Raw genomic sequence first — 22,396 nt, 5'->3', positions numbered from 1 at the left:
TGTTCCACATTGGCTTTTTTCCTTACATTTCCCCACCATTCTGCACAGCAGCCACACATTTGCACTGTTCAACTTGACTCTTCTGTTCCTACCTGTGCTCTAACAAACCCCTTGTAAACTACATTTATGTCCACTGCTGAGAGGAATGCTGACCTAGGACAGTAGGAGCAAAGACAAAAGCTAATGGACAAGACTGCCACTGGTTTTCGGTACTTAACATTTAAAGAAGAGAAGCGACAAAAAAAGAAAGAAAAAAGAAAAGAGGAACAGCTATGGAGGAAAGAGGAGGAGAAAAATGAGACAACCTTTTGAAGAGAGGCCATGCCCCTCAGCACAGTCAATTTGGACTGCTAGTACAATAGGTGAAGCTAATGACGCTTAGTCTATCTATTCAACACTTCACTGGTGACCATAATAGCATAATCTACAATAGTTTGACTTTCCTTTGAACTAAGTTGATCTAATTTATGTTGTGTGGAGATCAGATGTTTTGCCGGACTTAATGAGAGAATTTGAACTGAAATCAGTACGTGATGTGCCAAGGTTTTGTTCCATCACTTCTATGCTGCACTGTGACCAGGTGCTATAGAGCAGTGGTTTCCAACCTGTGGTCCGCAAATCATATCTAAGGGGTCCATGAAAGGTTGTCGTTACCATAGAACAGTGGTTTTCAACCTGTGGTCTACAGACCCCTGGAGAGTCCACAGACTATGTCTAAGATTTCCAAAGGGGTCTGTACCTCCATTCAACATTTGTTAGGGGTCTGCCAATGAAAAAAGTTTAAAATCACTGCTCTAGAGTTTTAAATAATCTAGAATAAGGAAGCATTCTACAGATTTCTATATGCTTTTCCCCACCACTTTTCACAAAATGTACACCACCAACCTCCAATATCAAGAGTACATATAAATTTTTTACTTTACATTGTGTAGTTACATTTCAATTACAGTGTAATTCAAGGGTGGCTGTGCCTCCCACTAACTACCACCAATTAACATAACCAGAAGTTTAGCTACATGACTGAATTGTAGCCTATTGGATAAAGCACTAGGCAGAGACTCAGGAGATCTGGGTTCCATTCCTGGCTTTGCCACTGGCTTGCCAGCTGACCTTGGGCAAGTCACTTCACCCCTATGTGCCTCAGTTTCCCCATATTTAAAATGGGGATAACAGTGATAACCTTTTTTGTGAAGCGCTTTGAGACTTATGAATGAAAATCGCTATATAAAAATTAGGTATCATTGTCATCTCTATGGTGTTATTCTGAATACATACATTTTAAAAATCCAAGATTATCAAAAGAGATCTGTGATTTTGGGTGCTCTACTAGAGACACGTTAAAGGAGGCTGGGTGCTCAGCAAATCAGGCCTCAGATTGAGTGTCCAAAAATAGAAGCATCCAAAATCGTTAGTGTTGGCCAAAATGTATGAGCATTAGTGACATTGTATTTACACTAATTTTTCTCAGTTATGTACAGGAACTCCTCACTTAACATTGTAGTTCTGTTCCTGAAAAATGCGACTTTAAGCAAAAATGATGTTAAGCAAATCCAATTTCCCCATAAGAATTAATGTAAATGAGGGGGTTAGGTTCCAGGGAAATTTTTTTCACCAGACAAAAGACTATATTTTATATAGTCTCTCTTTCTCTCTCTCACACACACACACACACAAAATAAGTTTTAAACAAACAATTTAATACTGGTATATAGTGATGATGATTGTGAAGCTTGGTTGAGGTGATGAAGTCTGAGGATGGGACATTTCCCAGGGAATGCCTTACTGCTAAATGATGAACTAGCAATTGGATGAGCCCTCAAGGGTTAACTCTCATACTCTACAAGGCAGCAGGAAAGGAGGGAGGTTAGACAGACACACACATTGTGTGTGTGTGTGTGTGTGTGTGTGTGTGTGTGTGAGAGAGAGAGAGATGTGAATTTCCCCTTTAAGGACACTGCCTTGTTTATTAGATCAGCAAGCTGAGCAGCAGCTGCTGCCAGGGCAAGCTCCCTCCCTCCTGTCATGTGTCCCTGCTCTATGGAAGATGGGGTAAGTGGGGTGCAGGAGCAGGGGGGAGGGGGGGAACATTAGCCCCCCTCTTCCTCCCCACCCCCAGCAAGCAGGAGGCTCTGGGGAGCAGCTCCAAGGCAGAGGGCAAGAGCAGCACATGGCAGTGGGGGGAGGGACACTGAACTGCTGGCAATTGATAGCCTGCTGGGCAGCTGCCGCACAGGGAAGGTAGGGGAGCTGATGGGGGGGCTGCCGGTCCACCCTGGTTCCAAGCCCCCACCTGCTCGCTGCAACGGGCTGCTCTTCCTGCAAGCTGTGGACAAAGCAGGCGGCTGCCAAATGACAACAGAAGGGAGCATTGCACAACTTTAAACAAGCATGTTCCCTAATTGATTAACGGAGAGGACTTTAACTGAGCCGTTCCTGTAGTTAGTCTTCTCTAGTCATGAGTTAGTGGTAATGATAGGCATCAAAAAAGCAATCCCACAGCATGAGTACAATGTTATTGCTTTGCAATTACAATCATTGCACTGAAAATGAAACCTAGATTTCTATACAGAGGGGAAAAAAATCCAATTACCATTTTAAGTTTTGCATGGAGGAGGAGGAAATGGTTAACTGGGCTGGAACAGTGACAAACAGTACAATATAGGGGATAAGCAAATCCTTGATAAATTGTGTGAGCAATGTGTCTTGATAAAGCTAAATGATGTTCCTCTGACACCTAAGATTCCAGGTCCAAATACAATGCCACCACAGTAACTCACATGCTTTCTAATCCTTGCAAAGATTTAAGAGCAGATGCTGTGCTGTAGGGGGGGGGGGGGGGTCCTCAATATTTAGATTTCATAGGTTCTACAAAACTACTTCTGTACATTTACTATAGCGTGTTTAAGTTATAAAACATTTGACAAACTAAGGAACAAAATACATTTTGTCATGTGTTACCATTGTTTGCTTCCTTATCATTCACTCATCATTTGTTTCATCATTCGTTTGTGGGATTCAGTAAATTGCAGGTTTTCCAGTCATTAAGTTAAAATATCATGACATTTCCTAATCCTAGCTAAATATTTTATGAGGAACAAATAAAAATCTGTTGCCTTTCTGTATTGTGGCTTGGATTGAATATGATTCAGTATCCCCTTTGAATGTTTTTAATTATCTACCCATTTAATTGCTTGCATTAAAAATTTACATTTCCCATTTACCTCCATTGGAAAAAAAAGTTCATACATGGCTTTGTGCTACATTTCCCTTTCTTTCCTTTTAACATCTTTACTATTTTTTCAGGCGGGAACATTTGCTTCATCTTTCTTCATTTTTATTCCTTTTCTCTCACTCTTTGCAGCTGCCTCTGTCTCCCCCCCCCCCCATTTCCTCTGATTTACAGTTTTCTTTTGTTTTTTAGGGTTTTTTCCCTTCCATCATTGGCTTACCACCAAGAGATTGATAATGTCTTGTTGAAACACTAATTATTATGTCAAAAAGACAGCACTGGTAAGCTGGTATGATTTTAGTAACTGACTAGAGAGCAGAAGATTTATTAGCTGTTGATTAATGGAGGAAAAAAACAGCTGGAGAGCACTTTTCAAACCCACCTACCACCCACCACCCTATTCCACAGATGTATAGATAAAATCCATTTGATTTTAACAGCTTTTTTGCTTCCATTAAAAGAGTTTGAGATAGTTTCCAAAAACGGATAAAGACTTTCCACTATAACAAGAATGGCACTCAAAAAATCAACACATTTCCAGCTCACTCTCCTTTTCCTTACCAAAAAATGAAAATCAACCGTGCAGCCCCCCCACACCCTAAGGCAGAGCTTTCAATAATCCAAATAGAGAGGAGAACCTGAGATTCCCCGTGGTCCACTGGGAATTGTGCCACTGCCATTGATTTTACATGGAAAATGTCCAGATACCACGGTGACAGGCAGCAACATAAAACCCTAAGATAAATTGTTTAAATATGAACTGCAACCCCAACAAAACAAGAAAAAATGTTTTATAGTCAGTCATTCACCCTTCCCTGCAAATTCAATACTAATTACTAATGGGAAACTTTACATTTAACTGTTAGTATACAGAAAGGGAGTGAGCACTGAAGGCCAGATTCCAAATGTATTTAGGTGCCTAAATAGCTTTGAGGGTCTGGACCCAAATTCTTATCATTAGGATTAGAGAGAAGCTATAAATACCTGCACAGGGCTACTGGGTGACACCCTCACTCATGCTGTTCAGTATCTTATTCCTCTAGTTATTCCACTGAAACCCATGGGACTATCAGAGGAGTAAGGTATTACTCTACATGTCCACACATGACAATTCCGGATTCTTGGAATCCCTTATGGCTACAGCCAATAGAAGTCTAAAGTTTCGACACTGCTGCAAAGTTAGATGCTGAACTAAAGTCAGGAACATTTTTGGTGATATTTTCACCATTTTTTGCCCTCTCCCCAAACCAGCTGTAGCTTACCGAATATAAACTGGTCCCATCCCCACAGTTTCTCTTCCCCAGAAAGCCCCTTGTGTCCCAGGCTGGCTGCAGTCCTCAGGCCTTACAAATCCAGTTCCTTCTGATCCCCTGGCAGCCTTGTTTTCCCTGAGCAGGGCAGTCCCCTATAGGAGCTGTTCTCTCTTTTACTCAGTTTCTTACTTGATTATTTACTGCAGCTGGTGGGCCCCCTCCATCCCTGCAGGCTTGATTCTGGCAGGTGTTGGAGCTGGAGTGATTTCATTCCCTGTCTCCAGGGCAGAAAATTAACCCTTTCCTATTCTGGCTCAGCCTGCAGCCTGTATACCCTACCATGGAAAACTAGTGTAGCTGCAAGAGCACAGGATACAACATGCTCAATATTGTCTCACTCTACTAAGCAAGGGCAGGGTGCATGTACTGCATTACCAGAAGTGTTTGAGTGTATGGCTTCTGGAATATTTTCTAGACAGCCAGCTTGGTTCTGACAAAGACCTGGGTGAATGTGGCAAGGACCAGAAAAAAGAGAAGATCACAACTGCAGATTTCAATAATAAAAGAAGTCAACTAGGACTACAAAAGTATTGCACTCTTGGGATGCTCTTGGGCAGATGCGATCCATCAACAGATAGGACAATCTCAGTTTCCTTCCCTTACCAGTTATCAGGCCCATCTTTCCTACACTGAGCCACAGCCAGCTCATTCAAGTCCCTGTCTCAGCCAGGCCCTGGGAAAACAAAGAACCAGCAACAACCAGATCTGGTTAAAAGCAGAGAGAACTTAAGAGTCAACAATAACAACCACAAATAACTTGCACAAGGAGACCCAAGAACAAGGAGGATCATAAAGGTCTCACTGCTCATTGGCAAAATGATCCAGATGATGTATGTTACCTTCCCTCTAAGACAGCTTTGAAGCTTTGTTGTATCCACCAATCCCTGACATCAGACCCCTGAAATAAAGTATTTTGCCCTAAACAGTCAGGACAAGCACCCACCTCAGTCTAGTGATTTCATTTCAAATTAATGACGCAGCGTGAGCTAATGGATAGAGCACTGGACTGAGACTTGGGTTCCATTCCTGGCCTGCTGGGTGGCCTTGGGCAACTCACTCCACTTCAGTGTCTCAGTTTCCCATCTGTAAAATGGGGATAATGGTACTGACCCTTCTTTGTAAAGCACATTGAGATCTACAGATACAAATGCTATATGAGAGCTAGGTATTACTATTATTAATTGATGTGCTTTATGAAATTAAGCTTTTCTTTCTCTTCTCCCCCAACACTGGAAGTAGTGAGCTCCAAACACATCTTGAAGTATAGTAAAAGGTCAGATTTTCATGTGATCCCTCCCCCCCCCCCAACCTCCCTACAGTTCAGGATACTATAAACCACGTTTGCAAGACAAGCGCCATACTCTCTAATGCAGACACTGGCCATCTCAAACAGAAGGGATGTTCCTATTGGGATTCTTCATTAGCTGTTTTGAGCATCCCAGAAATGTGCTAATTATCTCCCCCCAAAAAGAAAAGACTCCATCCCTGCCTGGAAGAGACCAAACTCAGCATGACACCACCAGAGAGTTATAAATGGGGTGGGGAGGAGGGTGACAGCAATAAAAGGAGGGGGGTTCCTCGATTAGACACATACACTTTTTGATTACTGTATTCTTTTCTAAGCAGGAGAGATTTGAAGGAGGTGACAGAGGAGTCCTGACAAACAGTTCCAAGGGGGCATTCTAAACATAAAGGGGAGCATGGAAGGAAGCCCAGAGGTGATGAGGAGGATAGCATGGCTAGTGTCATGGACAGAGGGAATTGGGAGAAAAAGGGAAAGGATCAGAAATGTGGACAGGTGTTATGTGGTCTTGAAGACAGGCACCGGAAGTTACATACAAGGTAACAGCCAATGGAGTGACTCAAAGGTTGTGAGAGCAAGGAGTCTTAAAAAGGATTTTGCCAGCAACATTTTGGGTGGTCTGAAGCAGAATGAGATTGGTAGCAAAGAGACCCAAGGAGGAGGAGACTGCAGTATTTGAGGAGAATGAATCAACAGGATTTGACCCCAGCCTGAACATGGGGGAAAAGGAGAGGGAAGTGTCAAATACAACCCCCATCTTATGGGCCTGTGTAATAGGGAAGATTGTGGTGTTAACAGCCATAATAAGGAATGTAGATAGAGAGAGTTGGGGGACACTATTTGGCCCTTGTTCAGTTTGAAATGACGGTGAGTGCTCTGAGAAGAAGTGTCTGAAAGATGGTATTTATGCAAGGTTGAATTACAGAACAGATCTAGAGCAAAGAGGTATATTTGGACACCTGATGATACAAGCGCTTCCCACTCTTGGGAGATTGTAATATTTAATCAGCAGATGAAAATAAGCCTTCCTTATTGCACTTTTATTGTGAGGATAAACATTTACAGGACAATCTGAAGATAGTGCTATTATCGCTTCCAGTATCTTCCTCCTAATCATTATACAGATGGCTAGAGAAGGGCAAGCATATGCATCTCCCATTCTATCTGGGGAGAAAACTTGGCCCTTGGCATTGACCCGGACTACTGCAGAAGCTTGATTACTATGCACACACTGTTCAGCTGTCCACATGGAACAGATGTTTAACGGGAATACAACAGCCTAGTTTTTTACTCCAAGTCTAATTCTTTAGCAGGCATTGTTGAGTCTCTTCCCCACTTCCACTTCATTCGATTAACATACACAACCTACACACAAATCAATAAACTGAGCTTTTTACCAGGAGGATTTCCTCCAATGTACTGTATCAGGCTCCTAGTTATTTTGTTAGCATTTTTGTCCTCTGATGCTTTTAATGCCATGACATGCACAGCAGACATCTCTTCAAAGAAGATCTCTTTGAGGGAAGATGTGCTAATTCAGGATTGGAGTATTTATGCCAGATATTCTCGAAGAGGTTCCAGATACTCAGGCATTTCAAAACAGTTCATGATGAAATATTTATACTTGAAAATATGCACATCGCAACAGCTATATTTTGTATGCATGTGAGTGAGACAGGTCTAGGAATCTGAATACAGGATTCTCCTTCTGTGTGAATACCTTATTTCCCCCAGGCTGCTAGTTACCAAAGCAGTTATCTCGAATGAAAAAGGTCGACTGATTTATCTGAAACCAATGCCAATGTAGTTATATTGGCTGGTTCCGATATGGTGGCTCTATTACAGGCAGCTGTGGGAAGCTCAAAGTCTCATTTAAGGATTTTTTTTTTTTTTTTTGGTAAGTACGCCTAGGGAACAGCCTCCTGCATACAATCTCATAGTCTTGAAATTTCTTGTCCTGCAGGGAGGGAGTGGGATTATTTATTAATTTTGAATAGGAACTCAATGGAATTCACCCTAAGGGGCAGAAAATATCCCTTAAGGGCAAGTGTAATTTTTAAAGCTCCAGGATAGCAAATTTTATTTCCAAACCTAACTAAATTGTCTTGCAAGTGACCCGCTGGTCTGACTGGAATGCAGGGTTGCAGTCATTTCATCATAGGTGATAAGTGGATCCAGTCACTTCATCCAAAACAAAGTGACTGGGTTTCCAACCTCAAAATCTTCCTAAAAGATTCCAAGTGACCTCAATTGCTCACACTTACCAGAGGCAAAACATAGGAAGTGACCGAAAATGAAAACATGAAAAACCACTGCTGTTATAAAAATATAAACCAAACAGGCTAATATCTTTGACACTGTATTCATACGGCCAATGAACTACAGCACCCTCTCCTCTGAAAATGGCTGAGTACGTGCAGGTAGAACCATTGAAATCTCAGCATTCCAGGCCTTGGCTTACCAGTGTAACTGGCAAAGTGGCAAATGTTGAGTTTTTAATGGAGATCATCGCATTTTCCTCTCCAGAGTGTATCTTCTCTAAACATTTTCAGAATTTGAATGCTATGTAAAGGGGAAATCCAGCTCACCTATGTGCACAGGCAATGGAACCTGTGTAGTAAAGCAAGCAGGATTTGATGCTAAAATTTTATTTCAGCAACAATAGTGGTCTCTGGTGCACTTTTTCTCAGCAAAAATCCAGTTACCTCATTGTGATAAAGTACTTTGCCTTTGGCCTTATAGCTTCTTCTCTTGGGAATTTCTTTAGCACCTCAGAAAACAGAATAATAATGATGCTTAAATAAATCACTATTTATAATTCAATATCCTTCTACTGTACAGATATGTTCATTCTGTAGGGGTTTTAAGTTGTAAAATGTCATTTTAGGTTGTGGTTTTTTAATTAGGTTTTTTTTTTAAATTTATTAGCTGAATTTGGAAAGTGAAAAAACTGGAATGTAGTTGATACACTAGCAATGGGGGTGGTTCTAAATGCTTTGATTCACCATATTTTAATACCATTTCACTTGTCTTTCTGGCTTTTAAGACAGTGCCCAATATCTATAAAGTATAATCTAGGATAACTATGTTCTTCTGAAGCCATAAACAGCAATATTCAGGATCATAGCCAAACCATTGAAAATGAAGGACCAACTTGGATTCTGTTAACATTAATTTTATAAAATATCTTACAAGAACAGATAAAGTACTTGAGGTTACATAATAACCAGAATTGAAAAAGAATGTTGAATAAAATATAAATTAATTGAACACATCACTATGTTTATCACATTAGACAAGTTTATAAAAGGCATTTTCTGATAAAAAAGTTATTGGAAGAAAACCCTTCAAAATGGAAACTATTGCAGTCCTTTTCAGGAAATCATTCCTAGAAGCACTAAATTCCAGGTCAAAAAGCAGAACCTGAATCCATTTAAAATACAACATTCAGCTGTTTCCAAATTTGTCCAGCTTTAAGACACAAATTCAAATGGTTACCAGTTCAGAATAATCAGTGCAAAGTAAAGCTTCAAGCTGAAATTATGAGAGGAAATGATTTGGATACAAAAATCTAAATTCACATTATGAAAAAGTCTTTGCCAGATGTGCACTTGGATTATGAAACATTGATCCATTTGATCAGTGGCCATTTTAGGTTTCTAGCCAACCCATTAATTGGCTAACCACATGGAATTCATTTATTTCAGCGCAGTTTCAGTTTTTAACCTATCATCTTTGGAAAGGATCCATGCCATTGATGTTCATAAGCATTGCTCACCTTCTGATTCAGCAAATCTGATTAAAATGCAGCAATTTTGCATCAAGGAAATTAATGCAGATGTTGGCATGATAGTCTAAAGGAGGCTACTGTAGAAAATAGATCCGTAGGTCCCACACACACAAGCATTTGAGCAACTTCATTCGAGTATACCCACTATAGTCAGTCGTGTGCTTAAAGTTACATATGTTCACAGGCATTTGCAAGATTAAACCTTTATTTTTTAAATTGTTAAAGACATTTTAGGGTACCAAACTGTCAGATTTTACCTCTCTCAAGCCTATTAAGTCCTGTGCAGTAAACATCAACAGTCTAGCAAGGCAATTTCACTCAATTTGGCTCTAAATTTATTAACTGAAACAGGTCTGAGACATCTCATGTTCCATTATGCAAGAGTGTCTGATTCGCTTTATTGTCTAAAGATGAATAGAATTTTTAGAGTGTAAAGCCACTACCTATGCTATTACATTATAAAGGTTTTTAAACACATGTACAAAAAACAAGTCATGCCAAACAGGCTGGGAATGCTATTAAAAAACTAGAATGCAAACTAGTGCTATTAAAAAACTAGTGTAGAAATAATTTTAAAATATTTTACATGACTATTCTTCTTGTTTCTTAATTGAAACATGGTGGTGTCATTTATTCTAAGATCCTGAATAAAATTTAGAAAATGAAAGAATCCGTGCCAGTTTTATCCAATATGATTGGAAATTCCAACATGATCTGCAGATTGTTTGCTTCTCTGTGCAATGCATTTTTTTCCATTGTTGCTATTACTGGCAGTTATGTTAGAGCTATAATTAAGCAACTGTAATAAAATTGCAACATTTATCTTAACAGCATGTATTATTTTGAATTTATATTTGATTGAAATGCTAGAATGTTATCAAAAGGATGCAGGAAAGAAACCAATCGAAAGAGCTGAAAACAGCATACTTTGTGACAAAAAACGAGGGCGGGGGGAGAGAGGATTTACTTAAACAGAGTACTGAGTAAAACTTCAGCCAAAAGCTTTTATTATCCCTACCCAAAGAATGAATACTGAAAGGAAGCTGCAAATGCCCTTTTCTAGTACATGAAATCATTTGCTTAGATTGAAATATAACAAACTCATCCCTGTAGCTCAAATATCTCTTTTCATCTGTTTCACTAGACCAAGACAGATCATTGATGGCCATCATGCCATGTTTTGTGATCCTGAAAAGGAATGATTTCTTTCTTTAAAAAAAAAAAAAGTAAGATGTTAATGAAATGATGGAGGTCTAGATATGGTAATGGCAATTTCCACTGGGTTTTCTAGTGACTTTGAATTCCTTACTTGAGATGTTTGGTTGTCCATAAAACTTTAAAATAAATCTATTTGTCGCTGAGATCTGATCTTCTAAGTGGTGTAACTTTTACTACTTGCCATGAGTAAAGGAGAAAACCGAAAGATAAAAAGGAAATAAATATATACCACAACCTAAGTTTATCACAACTTGAAAGATCATGTACTGGCCATGTTTTAAAATACTGAAACTACTCTACCCTCCACGTGGTTCATCTGTTCAACAGTAAGGGGGGGAGGGGGAAGAATTTCAGTGTTTTCCACAAAAATAGGAAAGCAGCAATATGAGAATTACTGTGGAAAGTCTGGACTCTTAATTTGAGAGTCTAGTAAGAACAAAAAACAAAGGATTTGATTCAGCTTGCATCAATCTGTGCTTTAAATTAAAAAAAAAAATCAGACTGAGGTAACACTGTTCCATCCGTGGCAAAGAGATCTAAGATGTTTCCATCTATGCAGGGACAGTGAATGAGTGAATTTGGGTAGGAAACACAGTCTAATGCAATAGCGTGAACAGAGAGATTACTAAAGAATTTTCAAAAAAGTATTCCTTCAGTAGCATTAGGACTTAACAGTGCATCACCCATGTCAATATGAACTGGTCCCTAAAGCCAAGATAAACCAGAGGACAATCACTCGAACAGGAAATTAAGTGTCATCCACTTTTCAGAAGATAGGACTGTAATTTACCTGATTAATATAATTCAGCATGATTCCCCATTATTCAGTATGCCTGAGGATACTTAAGGCATGAACAACAGGTGCCCTTGGTATGTAACTTAAGTACATCATCAACATTTGCATTCAAATTTTTAAAAGCTGTCATGTCATGTTCTTTAGGTTTTTTTTGTTTTTTTTTTAAAAAACTGGAAATTACATGGATCAAGACCTTGAAGACTACTGGTCACAAAATTCATAATAAAAATAAAAGCTGCCCAACGTCACTGTCAAAATACCTTTAAAAAGGCAGTTCATAGACAAAAAATAATGCATTATACATTCAGATTTTTTTTCCTCTCAACAACAAAGCAATATCAAGAAAATGCTCAGTAGTGAAGGCTACATACTTTTTTTTTTTTGCATTTGTTTGATAATTGAAATGCAAAAACCATTAAAGCCTCTTATAAAAGGAGAAATTGAAATACAGAGCTTCTGGAAAAAAATGATTTAGTTGATGGGGTGGTCAGCATGGAAAATGTTGCAAATGCTACAGCTGAACTGACCACTATACAAGGGAATCTAAATAGGAACACAGTACAAGTGTCAACTAGAAAACTCTTAACTTGACAACCTGTAAACAAGAAAAAAAAGCAATTCACAGATTCAAAGTTCAAGGGAAGTAAACGTCTTAAAATAATTTTGTCAGTTCAACCCTGATTTTAAAAGTATGGCTAGCAAAAATACAGAAGCCTCATCCCATCTATGAGTCTTGATCAGAGCAGCTGTCTTCCTTTGATAAATTGCTGGAAACAGATCCTCTTCTAATGATAAGAGAAGAAAACTTCTCTCTCAAATTCTCTCTTGCTCTCAGTTCCAAACACACACATACATACAATTCATCTGCTGCAGGGACTTGCATGCTGCTATAGATTGAGACGTGGGGAGACTGGTGGAGGAAAGCAGGCAAATTCTCTTAAAATACTACGAGCCACATCGACATTATTCTGGGCTATTTCAAGTGCCCTCTTCACTTCTTCAAAGGAAAAGCCCTCTCCCATAAGTTTTGCAATTTTTGCATCCACATTTTCCAAGGAGGTGTCAGAGTTGTATGCTTTTCTATGGTGGATTTCTGGTGCAGTCCTGCGAGGAAGTGGTTTAGGAGGTCTGGCTGGTGCTTGTGAACCGTCTGTTTAAAAAAAACAGAGACAATCACTAAAAAATGGTTTAAACATGATGTAACAAGGTAGTGCCCAGTAGTTCAGGCCTCAAATTTAGGGAGAACTCAAAACCAAGTTTTACGAAGCTTAGGACTGTTTTAATGAATTCCCTTCTTTAGTTTTGAAATTCTTGTGGAAACTGTATTAGAACATTCGCCAGAAGTGTTCACAACCTAAACAGTGCAGCATTGTGTTAATAATGTAGTAAGAATCTGAAAGTGGAAATGACTAGTCTATATTTGCATTGTCCAAACTAGGCAAAAAAAAAAGTATACACACAGCATTAGTGGTATAAATTAAATCTGAATTTTAATTGTCACTCACTCTCAACAATCTGAGATTTTATTAACATGACCAACAAGGATTTTTTAAAAGAAGCTTTTCTTTTTAACACCCCCCCCCCCATCGTCTCACAATTTATTCATTTCCTGGTTTATTCAGGAAATTGCACAAATCAGTAAACTATGTAAAAAGACATTCACCAAATAAACCTGAAAAGGAGAAACTAGCACTCACTTGTACATCATGAGAACATATTTCAGTAATTTGTAGTTTATTTCATGCATGTCACGGATGCTTGCTATGTAGAAAAATCATTATTTCCTCATTCTGTTCCTCAAAAAAAAACCTAATAGTCCAATGAATTTCAGTGGTGAGAAAAAGATCCCTAAATTTTTCTCCCCAAGTATCACAGTTCATACATTTCAGATGTTGGCTGGGTATGCTACTGCCTTTCTGCTGTGCTTCATAGGAATGTTAACCTTCACAGTTAACACTGCTGCTAAGAATCATGATGTGCTCATGCGAAGAGCTAATAACCACAGCTTTTAATCTTTTCAGAGTCAAGGGGTTAGGACTCAAGTAAACTTGGTACTTTGCCCAAACCTCTTTATCCTTGCTGAGACTACACTAAGAAGCTTAAATACAAGATGGCATAGAGCAGAAATGCTTTGAGTGGAAAGTATTTGGTTGGGGTTTTTTTAATTTTTTTTTTTTTAGGCTTTCAATCCTTTGAGAAGAATTCTGAAAAGTTCTACTGAGAATAAATAGTGCTCCAATGATATGTAATTAGAGAAAGCTTATGGCCATAACATTTTTCAGTTTATTTATACTGGTGGCAATAGCATTTTGTTTTTTCAAATCTTCCAGATATATCTTGTAATGCAAAGGAGCATTACGTTTTCATTATCAAAGTCATACAACTATTCAATTTCGTACAGGGAGAATATCTGGATTGTAATCCCACAGAGTATATTAAACATCTGCAATGGATCAACCTAGTCATTCATATAGATCACTTGTTCTTAACTTTTACTGCAGCCTGCACCCCTTTGGTTTTCAAAATATGTTCTCGCATCCCTTATCAAAAATCATTGAAGTAGGTCAGTTCTTTAAACCTAAATATATTTTTGTTTGTATATTACAGTAATCGTTAAAAAATGTATAATGTTAATAAATACATAGGTTTGATGAAACAAAGTAGTTTTACTTATGTGCCTCTGTTTAATTTGTGTGTGATGATTTACCTTCTAAAAAATCTGGCATGTCTCCGACCCCCAGAAAGGGCATCTTGCACCCACAGCGTGTGCGTGCACCCCAAGTTAAGAACCACTGATATAGATCTACTCAAGATGCATTTCCTGACTCAGTTTTTATGCATTCAGATAAGCTTGTTTGCATCAGTACGGGAATTCTATTGTTAAGTCAGACAAGATCCAGGAAATATTTTTCTAGAAAGATAGTACGGTTAATGTAACAAATAGATGAGAGTAATTTTATTCAGATTTCACCTTAAAAGACTGGGTTAAATCTTGTTCTGGAAACATTGCTTATTTCTACACAACATGGTGATGAGAAAAACTGGATTATTTTGTCTTTATAAAGGACACTGAAGATGAAAAGTGCGATATAAATGCTAATGATAAAAAGACAACACAAGACAGGTTTGAGCCTACTAGGGAAAGGAGTGTGAAATATTTGTAGGATTAGATGATTAGCAATATTTCAGGAAGTTTAGTTACCAGTAAGAGAGGAATAAGTAAAATCAGGAATTCAGACTTATTTTACAAAACTCAATTTACAGTATTATTGAAGAATACAGTCCATAATTAAAATCAAAGTATGCACAATACTAGAAAATTGCAAAACAAATAATGTAGCATATGTAAATGTGAGGCTAAAAATATGACTATCAAAGCAATTTTAGAAAAATGATTATGGAAGAAAAGTATCTAAAGAACAAATAATACAATTACATTTGATACAGTTTGGGGAGGGAGAGGGAGAGAGAGAGAATGTGAATGAATGAATAACTAGTTCTGGCAGCTCCAATCTGAACCCAAAACTGGAGTTTTTTCTTGACTAAAAGCTTAATGCTGCCTAAAACCTCCTGAAACATATATCATTTAGGGAGACCATTTTTAATTCTTTTTGAAGATTTGCAACACATATTTTCTTCTCATTCCACTGATGTCTCTATAGCACAGGTCCTTTTAAATCTCCAGCTCTCACTCTCTGTGTAACTCAATTCCCCATTTTTTTCAAATGCTGACACCTCTTCTCAATATCTTCACATCCATATAAAATTTTAGCGGACTATGGGTATCTTGTTTGATTCTAAGCTTAAAAATACTAAGCTTAAACTGCACTTCCATCTGGACACAGAGAGTCAGAGGCATTTAAAACAGGCCTTTCTTTCCTGCCACACACACTGATGCGCCAGCCACCTTGGATTCTTAAAAAAAATAAAAAGAAAAGGAGTACTTGTGGCACCTTAGAGACTAACAAATTTATTAGAGCATAAGCTTTCGTGAGCTACAGCTCACTTCATCGGATGCATTTTGAAATGCATCCGATGAAGTGAGCTGTAGCTCATGAAAGCTTATGCTCTAATAAATTTGTTAGTCTCTAAGATGCCACAAGTACTCCTTTTCTTTTTGCGAATACAGACTAACACGGCTGCTACTCTGAAACCTAAAAAAAATAAAAATCTCTAGATGAATTTTCAGTTAATTGTATATTCATATAATTCAATTAATTGTTTCAGCCTCTGAGCAGGCAGCCTCAATCACTCACATGTCTGCTTCCATGCTGCCTTCAACCCTTAGGAAACTAGCTAATCCCAAAGCAGATAATGTCTGGGGACCGGCTAATTTAACAAACAACTATGGTTCACTAGCAGAAGGTGAGGGGGAGAAAGTCTGTAGTGGGGAGAAAGGGGCCTCCTAAGCTGCTGAGAGGCAAGGATAAATCAGGACTCTTGCTGCCTGGGTAATGATGTCAAATAATTTAATTTCCCCCTGCAGTGAGCCACCCACTCTGTTCCCTTCCTGCTTTTTAAACATATCCCATCTTTTGCTGCTGCCAGTCTGGGAAGCAGCAGGGATAAACAGCACCATGCAAGCACGCCTGCTGGAGGGTGAAAGTGAGGAAGCACGCTTGTCATGTGAGGGTCTCTGTGGAGTGGAGGAAGGCAGACAAGTCTATTTGGGGTAGAGGAAAAAACACCTTCAAGGGGATATTAGAGAGGCAAGGGGATCTCTCATTTTGAGGAGCTGAGGGAGCCCGAGCGAAGAACTTCGGTACCTCACTGTAAAATGCTAAAAAAGTGTAAATCTTCCTCAGAGCCCTAAAGCCTGGGGCTCGACAAGGCTTCACAGTGCTCAAGCAGATGCTTACAGACAAGAGGAGTCTGAACTATATTTAAATCAAGTATGTAAGTACTTTATGTAACAATAGCAAAAATGCACCAAGCCAGATGAATTTTTCCTTTGTCATTTATAAATAATTTAAAGAGGGGCAAGCATGATTTTACATTTATATTTATTAGCGCACCCCAGAGCAATGTGGACAATGGCATAACAGTGCATTAAAAAGGTCAGATTGTAGGCAGGGCTCCGAAAGCCACATGGCTTTGAACCCATTTCGCACAGAGCATTTAAGTGCAATACTAAGGAGATACAATAAATGTATACACATTCTCTACTACCTTGCATCTTGGGTAGTCATTCACATTTGAGCAAAGTGAGTGCAGAAGTCAGACTGCTCCATTCACTCATACCCAGTGATAAGCTGCCAAAATCTTAACTGCTTCCCTCCTCACCCCATGAGGGTGTCATTGCCCACCCCCGGGACTCCTGCCCCATCCGACCCCCCCCCAGGACCCCTGCAGCATCCACCTCCCTCCCCTGTTCCGACTGCCCCCAGAACAGGGCAGGAGGGTCTCGTGGCCCACCCCAGTGGGTGCCCATCCCACCCCTAAGAGCCAGAGGGACCTGCCAGGGAGCAAGGTGGGGAGTCCTGGTGTTACATACCTGGGGCAGTTCCCAGGAAGCATGCGGTAGGTCCCTCTGGCTCCTAGGGGTGGGGGAGCGTAGCTGGGGGGGAGCAGTTGCTCCCCCCACTGATCACATCAGAAGTGGCGCCTTAGGTGCCAACTCCCTGGGTGCTCTGGGGCTGGAGCACCCACGGGGAAAATTTGGTAGGTGCAGAGCACCCACTGGCAGCTCCCCACCCCGGGCCCAGCTCCAGACCACCTCCGCTCTGCCTCCTCCCCTGAAGGCACTACCCTGCTCTGCTTCTCCACCCCCTCCCCCGGCTTCCCGCGAATCAGCTGTTCAGCAGGAAGCCTGGTAGGGCTGAGAAGCAGGAGGAGGCTTCACGCTCAGGCCGAGGGTGGCAAAGGCGAGCTGAGGCGGGGAGCGGTTCCCCTGCGCGCCCCCTGCCCCCGGGGTTACCTGCTGCAGCACGGGCGGCCCTCCTCACGCCCCCTGCCCCAGCTCACCTCCACCTCCCTGGGCCTGAGTGCAAAGCCACAGCCTGCTTCTCAGCCCGCCCCGGCTTCCCGTGAGAACAGCTGATTCGCGGGAAGCCAGGGGGCGGAGAAGCAGAGCGGGGAGGCACGTTCAGGGGAGGAGGTGGAGGGAGGTGAGCTGGGGCCGGGGGTGGGATGGGGAGCTGCCGGTGGGTGCTCTGCACCCACCAAATTTTCCCATTGGGTGCTCCAGCCCTGAGCCTAAGGCGCCACTTTTGGCCGGTTCTAAAAGGGCTTCTAAATTTAACAACCGGTTCTAGCAAAGCGGTGGGAACCGGCTCCAGCTCACCAGTGCTCATACCAGTTGTAGCATGTTACACCCGCTTTCCACAGGTGTAATTGACTGCACAAATGTCCTAGGTAGTGGAAATCGCAGCTGAGCAAGAGAAGAAAAAGTGATGGTGTGTGTGAAAGAGTGAGAGTGTGCGTGTGTGTTCTAGAATCAGTGATTTTTCCCCTCATTATATTCATTATTTTTACCTGAACTCCCTTAGAAATTATACCATCACAATGTTTATGTTATATATAAATCCTCTGGAACAATGAAAAAGTGAAAAATAGAGAGCCATTTTTGAAATTTTCCACGCTACATAAATTGCTGTGTTTAGTACTTAGATGCCAAAGTGATAGATGTCAGAGACAAACAACATACTATATTTCCATACACAACCTACTTTCTTGATATTAAAGAATTCTAAAGGGCTGTCATTCAAAATATATCTGATAGCTCTCTTAATAATGAGAGATACATTAGGCCTTAAAAGTCAGCAATTAAGCTGAACGTTATAGTGAGGCAGGTATTACTCCCATTTTATAAACAGACAGCCTGAGGCACAGAGGGGTCAAGTGACAAGGTGTACCCTGAGTCAATGGCAGTGCTAGGAACAGAATTTACTCTAATTAGTGGACTACATTCACTTCCTTTCTAACACAGGTCCAACAGCAATCCCAGAACAGGTATGGAATGAACAACTGCTGGCTATTAGAGATGAATGGTTAAGGAATACCTCAAACATGAAGTTATATTCTCCATACAAGGCTGTCTTTTTGAATCCTGGAGTAAGCTGAATCTGTTCATTCTGAAACTTATTAATTCCATAGGAATGAATTACAACCACTACAAATACAACTTTCCAATTATAGCATAGCATGATTTAACAAACAGTTGTCATTTAATTCAAATTAAACTGAAAATTTTTATGTACATAGCATGCTGGATTAGTATATTTATAGCAGAGGTTAAAGCATATGAATATTTTTAGAAGATGTTTATGCAAATCATCTAGGTAATGAAGTATTTACTAAACAATAACAAGAAAACTATTTGAGATCTTAAATAGCGAGCATCTTGCGGTCATTTTGCAGAATTAAAAACTTCTCTACATCAGCTTCCTTTCTGGAGGGCTTTAAAATACACCAGTCCCATGAAAAAAGCATATCCATTAAAAGACTATACAGAAATGTAAATTACTGTGTGAAAAGCAAGCAAATCCTCTCTAAGTGAGCTTTAAAGAGAAGCCTTAGAAATAATATAATGGATGAAGCAACCATTGTGTTTTTATTATGGCACAGAGGGAAAATGGTATGCCTTGTTGTTGTAGCTGCGTCAATCCAGGATATTAGAGAGACAAGGTGAGTGAGGTAATATCTTCTTCAGAAGAGCTCTGCGTAAGCTCAAAAGCTTGTCTCACTCACCAACAGAAGTTTGCCCAATAAAAGGTAATACCTTACCTACCTTGTCTCTCTAATACCTTTAAGGTAATCAGTTTATTATATTATCACATATGTATATTAAAACAGCACCCAGAAGCCCTTCAGTCAGAATCAGGGCCCCATTCTGCTAGTCAGAAAGACAAGAGCCCTTTCCTGAAGATTTTATAAACTAACACACACTATAAAACCCATTTTCAATGCTATCTAAATAGTGAGCACCAGCATTCTGTTAGGGGAATCGTAGTCTTGAAAACGCTATCGTTTATTTGAGACATCAACCTGAGGTTCTAAACAGTGGTGATCATTAAAGATCCTCTGGCACTTTTCATGCTTAATCCTGCCTGTAGTTTCAACTAGAAAATGTGTTCACTTCCTGATCTATACTGTAGTATACTGGCGTAACACACTGTTAAAGGAACAATGTCAACTTTACCGTATTAAAAAAAAAACAAAAAAAAAAAACGCACTTTGGTTGGAAAATCTATCACCTACTGTTGTGGCAAGTAACACCTACAATTACTAAAACTGACAGACAAGAAGGGAAAAATGTTTTTTAGTGTGTTCACTTTGTGCATTTGAGAATAGTTTGCATACATGCAATTTCACTGTTTGCCCTGAACAGTTCATCATGGCCCAATCCTAACAGCTACATGCACATGACTCAGTGCAACTACTCACTTGATTAACTCAGAGTCTCTGTTGGCCAGTTTCCCGATTGTATGGGCTTTCATGCAGCAAAAGGAGGAAAAAATACATTTGTAAACAGGAAAACTGACCGCAAATAGGCAAAGGACTCAGGGATTGGGGTAATAATGAAACTACTTTTACTTTATTTCTTTTTAAACTGACTAGGTTTATGGTTGACAGTGTCCCTTTAACTAGCTGCTATGTTGTACTGCAAAGGCAAGTACATTCATTGGTGTATTAAGTGATTTCTATTGTACATAAAAGGATAGAATCATAGGACTAGAAGGGACCTCAAGAGGTCATCTAGACCAGTCCCCTGCACTCGTGGCAGGGCTAAGTATTATCTAGTATTATCCCTGACGGGTGATTGTCTAACCTGTTCTTAAAAATCTCCAACGATGGAGATTCCACAACCTTTCCCTATGCAATTTATTCCAGTGCTTAGCCACCCTTACAGGAAGTTTTTCCTAGCGTCCAACCTAAACCGTTCTTGCTGCAATTTAAGCCCATTGCTTCTTGTTCTATTCTCGGAAGTTAACGAAAAAATTTTTTCCACCCTCCTACTTCTAACAACCTTTTATGTACTTGAAAACTGTTATCACGTTCCCCCTCAGTCTTCTCTTTTCCAGACTAAACAAACCCAGTTTTTTTCAAACTTCCCTCTTAGGTCATGCTTTCTAGACCTTCAATAATTTTGTTGCTCTTCTCTGGACTTTCTCCAGTTTGTCCACATCTTTCCTGAAATGTGGCACCCAGAACAGGACAAAATACTCCAGTTAAGGCCTAATCAGCGCTGAGTACAGCGGAAGAATTACTTCTTGTGTCTTGCTTACAACACTCCCACTAATACATCCCAGAATGATGTTCTCTTTTTTTGAAACAGTGTTACACTGTTGACTCGTATTTAGCTGGTGGTCCTCTATGACCCCCATATCCCTTTCCACAGTACTCCTTCCTCAGCAATCATTTCCCATTTTGTATGTATGCAACTGACTGCTCTTTCCCAAGTGGAGTACTTTGCATTTGCCCTTATTGAATTTCATCCTATTTATTTCAGACCATTTATGCAGTTTGTCCAGATAATTTTGAATTTCAATCCCATCCTCCGAAGCACTTGCAACCCCTCTCAGCTTGGTATCATCTGCAAACTTTTAAGTGTACTCTCTCTGTCATTATCTAAATTATTGATGAAGATACTGAACAGAACCTGCGGGAACCCACTTGATATGCCATTCCAGCTTGACTATGAACAACCGATGATTACTCTCTGGGAACAGTTTTCCAACCAGTTATACACCCACCTTATAGTAGCTCCTTATAGACTTTCAATCTGTCATTGGATCTGTGTGGGGGTAAGGGTCCAGCCATGTGAATCCAACATTGGATTGGATTGGATACATTATAACTGGACTGAAAATTTGAGGTTCCTTTAGGATTAGAGATGCTATATATTATGGCCATCTTTTTAATTTGTTACATTATGTTGACTGGGTTGTTACAAATTAGATATGCTATTTTAGTTGCTTTTGGGTTTCCTGTGTATTTTAAAATGTTTTACAGTGCCCAGAGCCACGGAAGGCACATTGGTACATATCTGAGAGAACAATATATAGGTTTAAATTCTATTTTGTCCACAGAGCAATACAAGAATAAAACGAACCAAGAGGCACAGTGGCCCCTGCATGACTTCTGCATGATCCCCAAAGGAACAGGGAAAATACCTTATCTTAAAAAAAAAAAAAATACCAGAATTCACGTAAGCATTTAATGTCTATGTGTAGGATTAAAAGCACTAATCTTTAAAAGAAAAATTCTTTTCACTTTTAGTCTACCCGACCGCTCAGATCATAGGATGGATCAGCCACTCTGGGATTTTATGTCCTTTCAGAAGATCCATCTCTATTGTTTCTCTGATGGTTACCTATCTGTTTTTCATAGGAAGAGAACTGCCAGCTTTTTTTGTGAACAACAGCGGCCTTTCCTCAAAAACAAGATAGCAATGCATGCACACTGGCTGATGTCTGCCAGTTTGTCTGAGCTAAGATTACTTGCTTTCTTAGGCTGGTACTTTGTCTAACCACAGTTTTTCATCTTACCTGAGGAAAATGGAAGCTGATCATAGTCCTGTGATGTTCTATTAGTTTTGACATTTTCCCCTGTTAATCTTCGAGCAGGAGGCAAAGGAATTACACTAGTAGCTGGATCAAAAAAGAGATCTATAAAAAACGAGAGGATACCTAAAGTTAAAAATGTTCACAAGGTTCATGCACACGGGACCAGATTAGAGCTGTATGAACAAGAAGCTTCAGGAGAGAAGGGATTGTGAGTGCAAACAGAAGTGTTCCCTTTGACA

At 39.8% G+C, this 22,396-nt stretch overlaps 1 protein-coding gene across 3 annotated transcripts in view; it reads right to left on the bottom strand.

Moving 5' to 3' along the window:
- Window positions 1-9,004: 9,004 nt before the first annotated feature.
- Window positions 9,005-22,396, bottom strand: part of CBLB (Cbl proto-oncogene B) — a 192,433-nt gene continuing 179,041 nt past the window's right edge. For all 3 annotated transcript variants that reach the window (XM_038408986.2, XM_038408994.2, XM_043510868.1), the window contains exons 18-19: window positions 22,140-22,259; window positions 9,005-12,799 (exon numbers count right to left, since the gene is read on the bottom strand). In XM_038408986.2, coding sequence (XP_038264914.1) covers window positions 12,537-12,799; window positions 22,140-22,259 — 383 coding nt within the window. In that variant the 3' untranslated portion in view covers window positions 9,005-12,536. The remainder of the gene's footprint in view (window positions 12,800-22,139; window positions 22,260-22,396) is intronic.

The sequence above is a fragment of the Dermochelys coriacea genome, chromosome 1, assembly GCF_009764565.3.
Source record: "Dermochelys coriacea isolate rDerCor1 chromosome 1, rDerCor1.pri.v4, whole genome shotgun sequence".
Classification (NCBI taxonomy): Eukaryota; Metazoa; Chordata; order Testudines; family Dermochelyidae; genus Dermochelys; species Dermochelys coriacea.
This window is presented reverse-complemented; position numbering and strand designations above follow the sequence as displayed.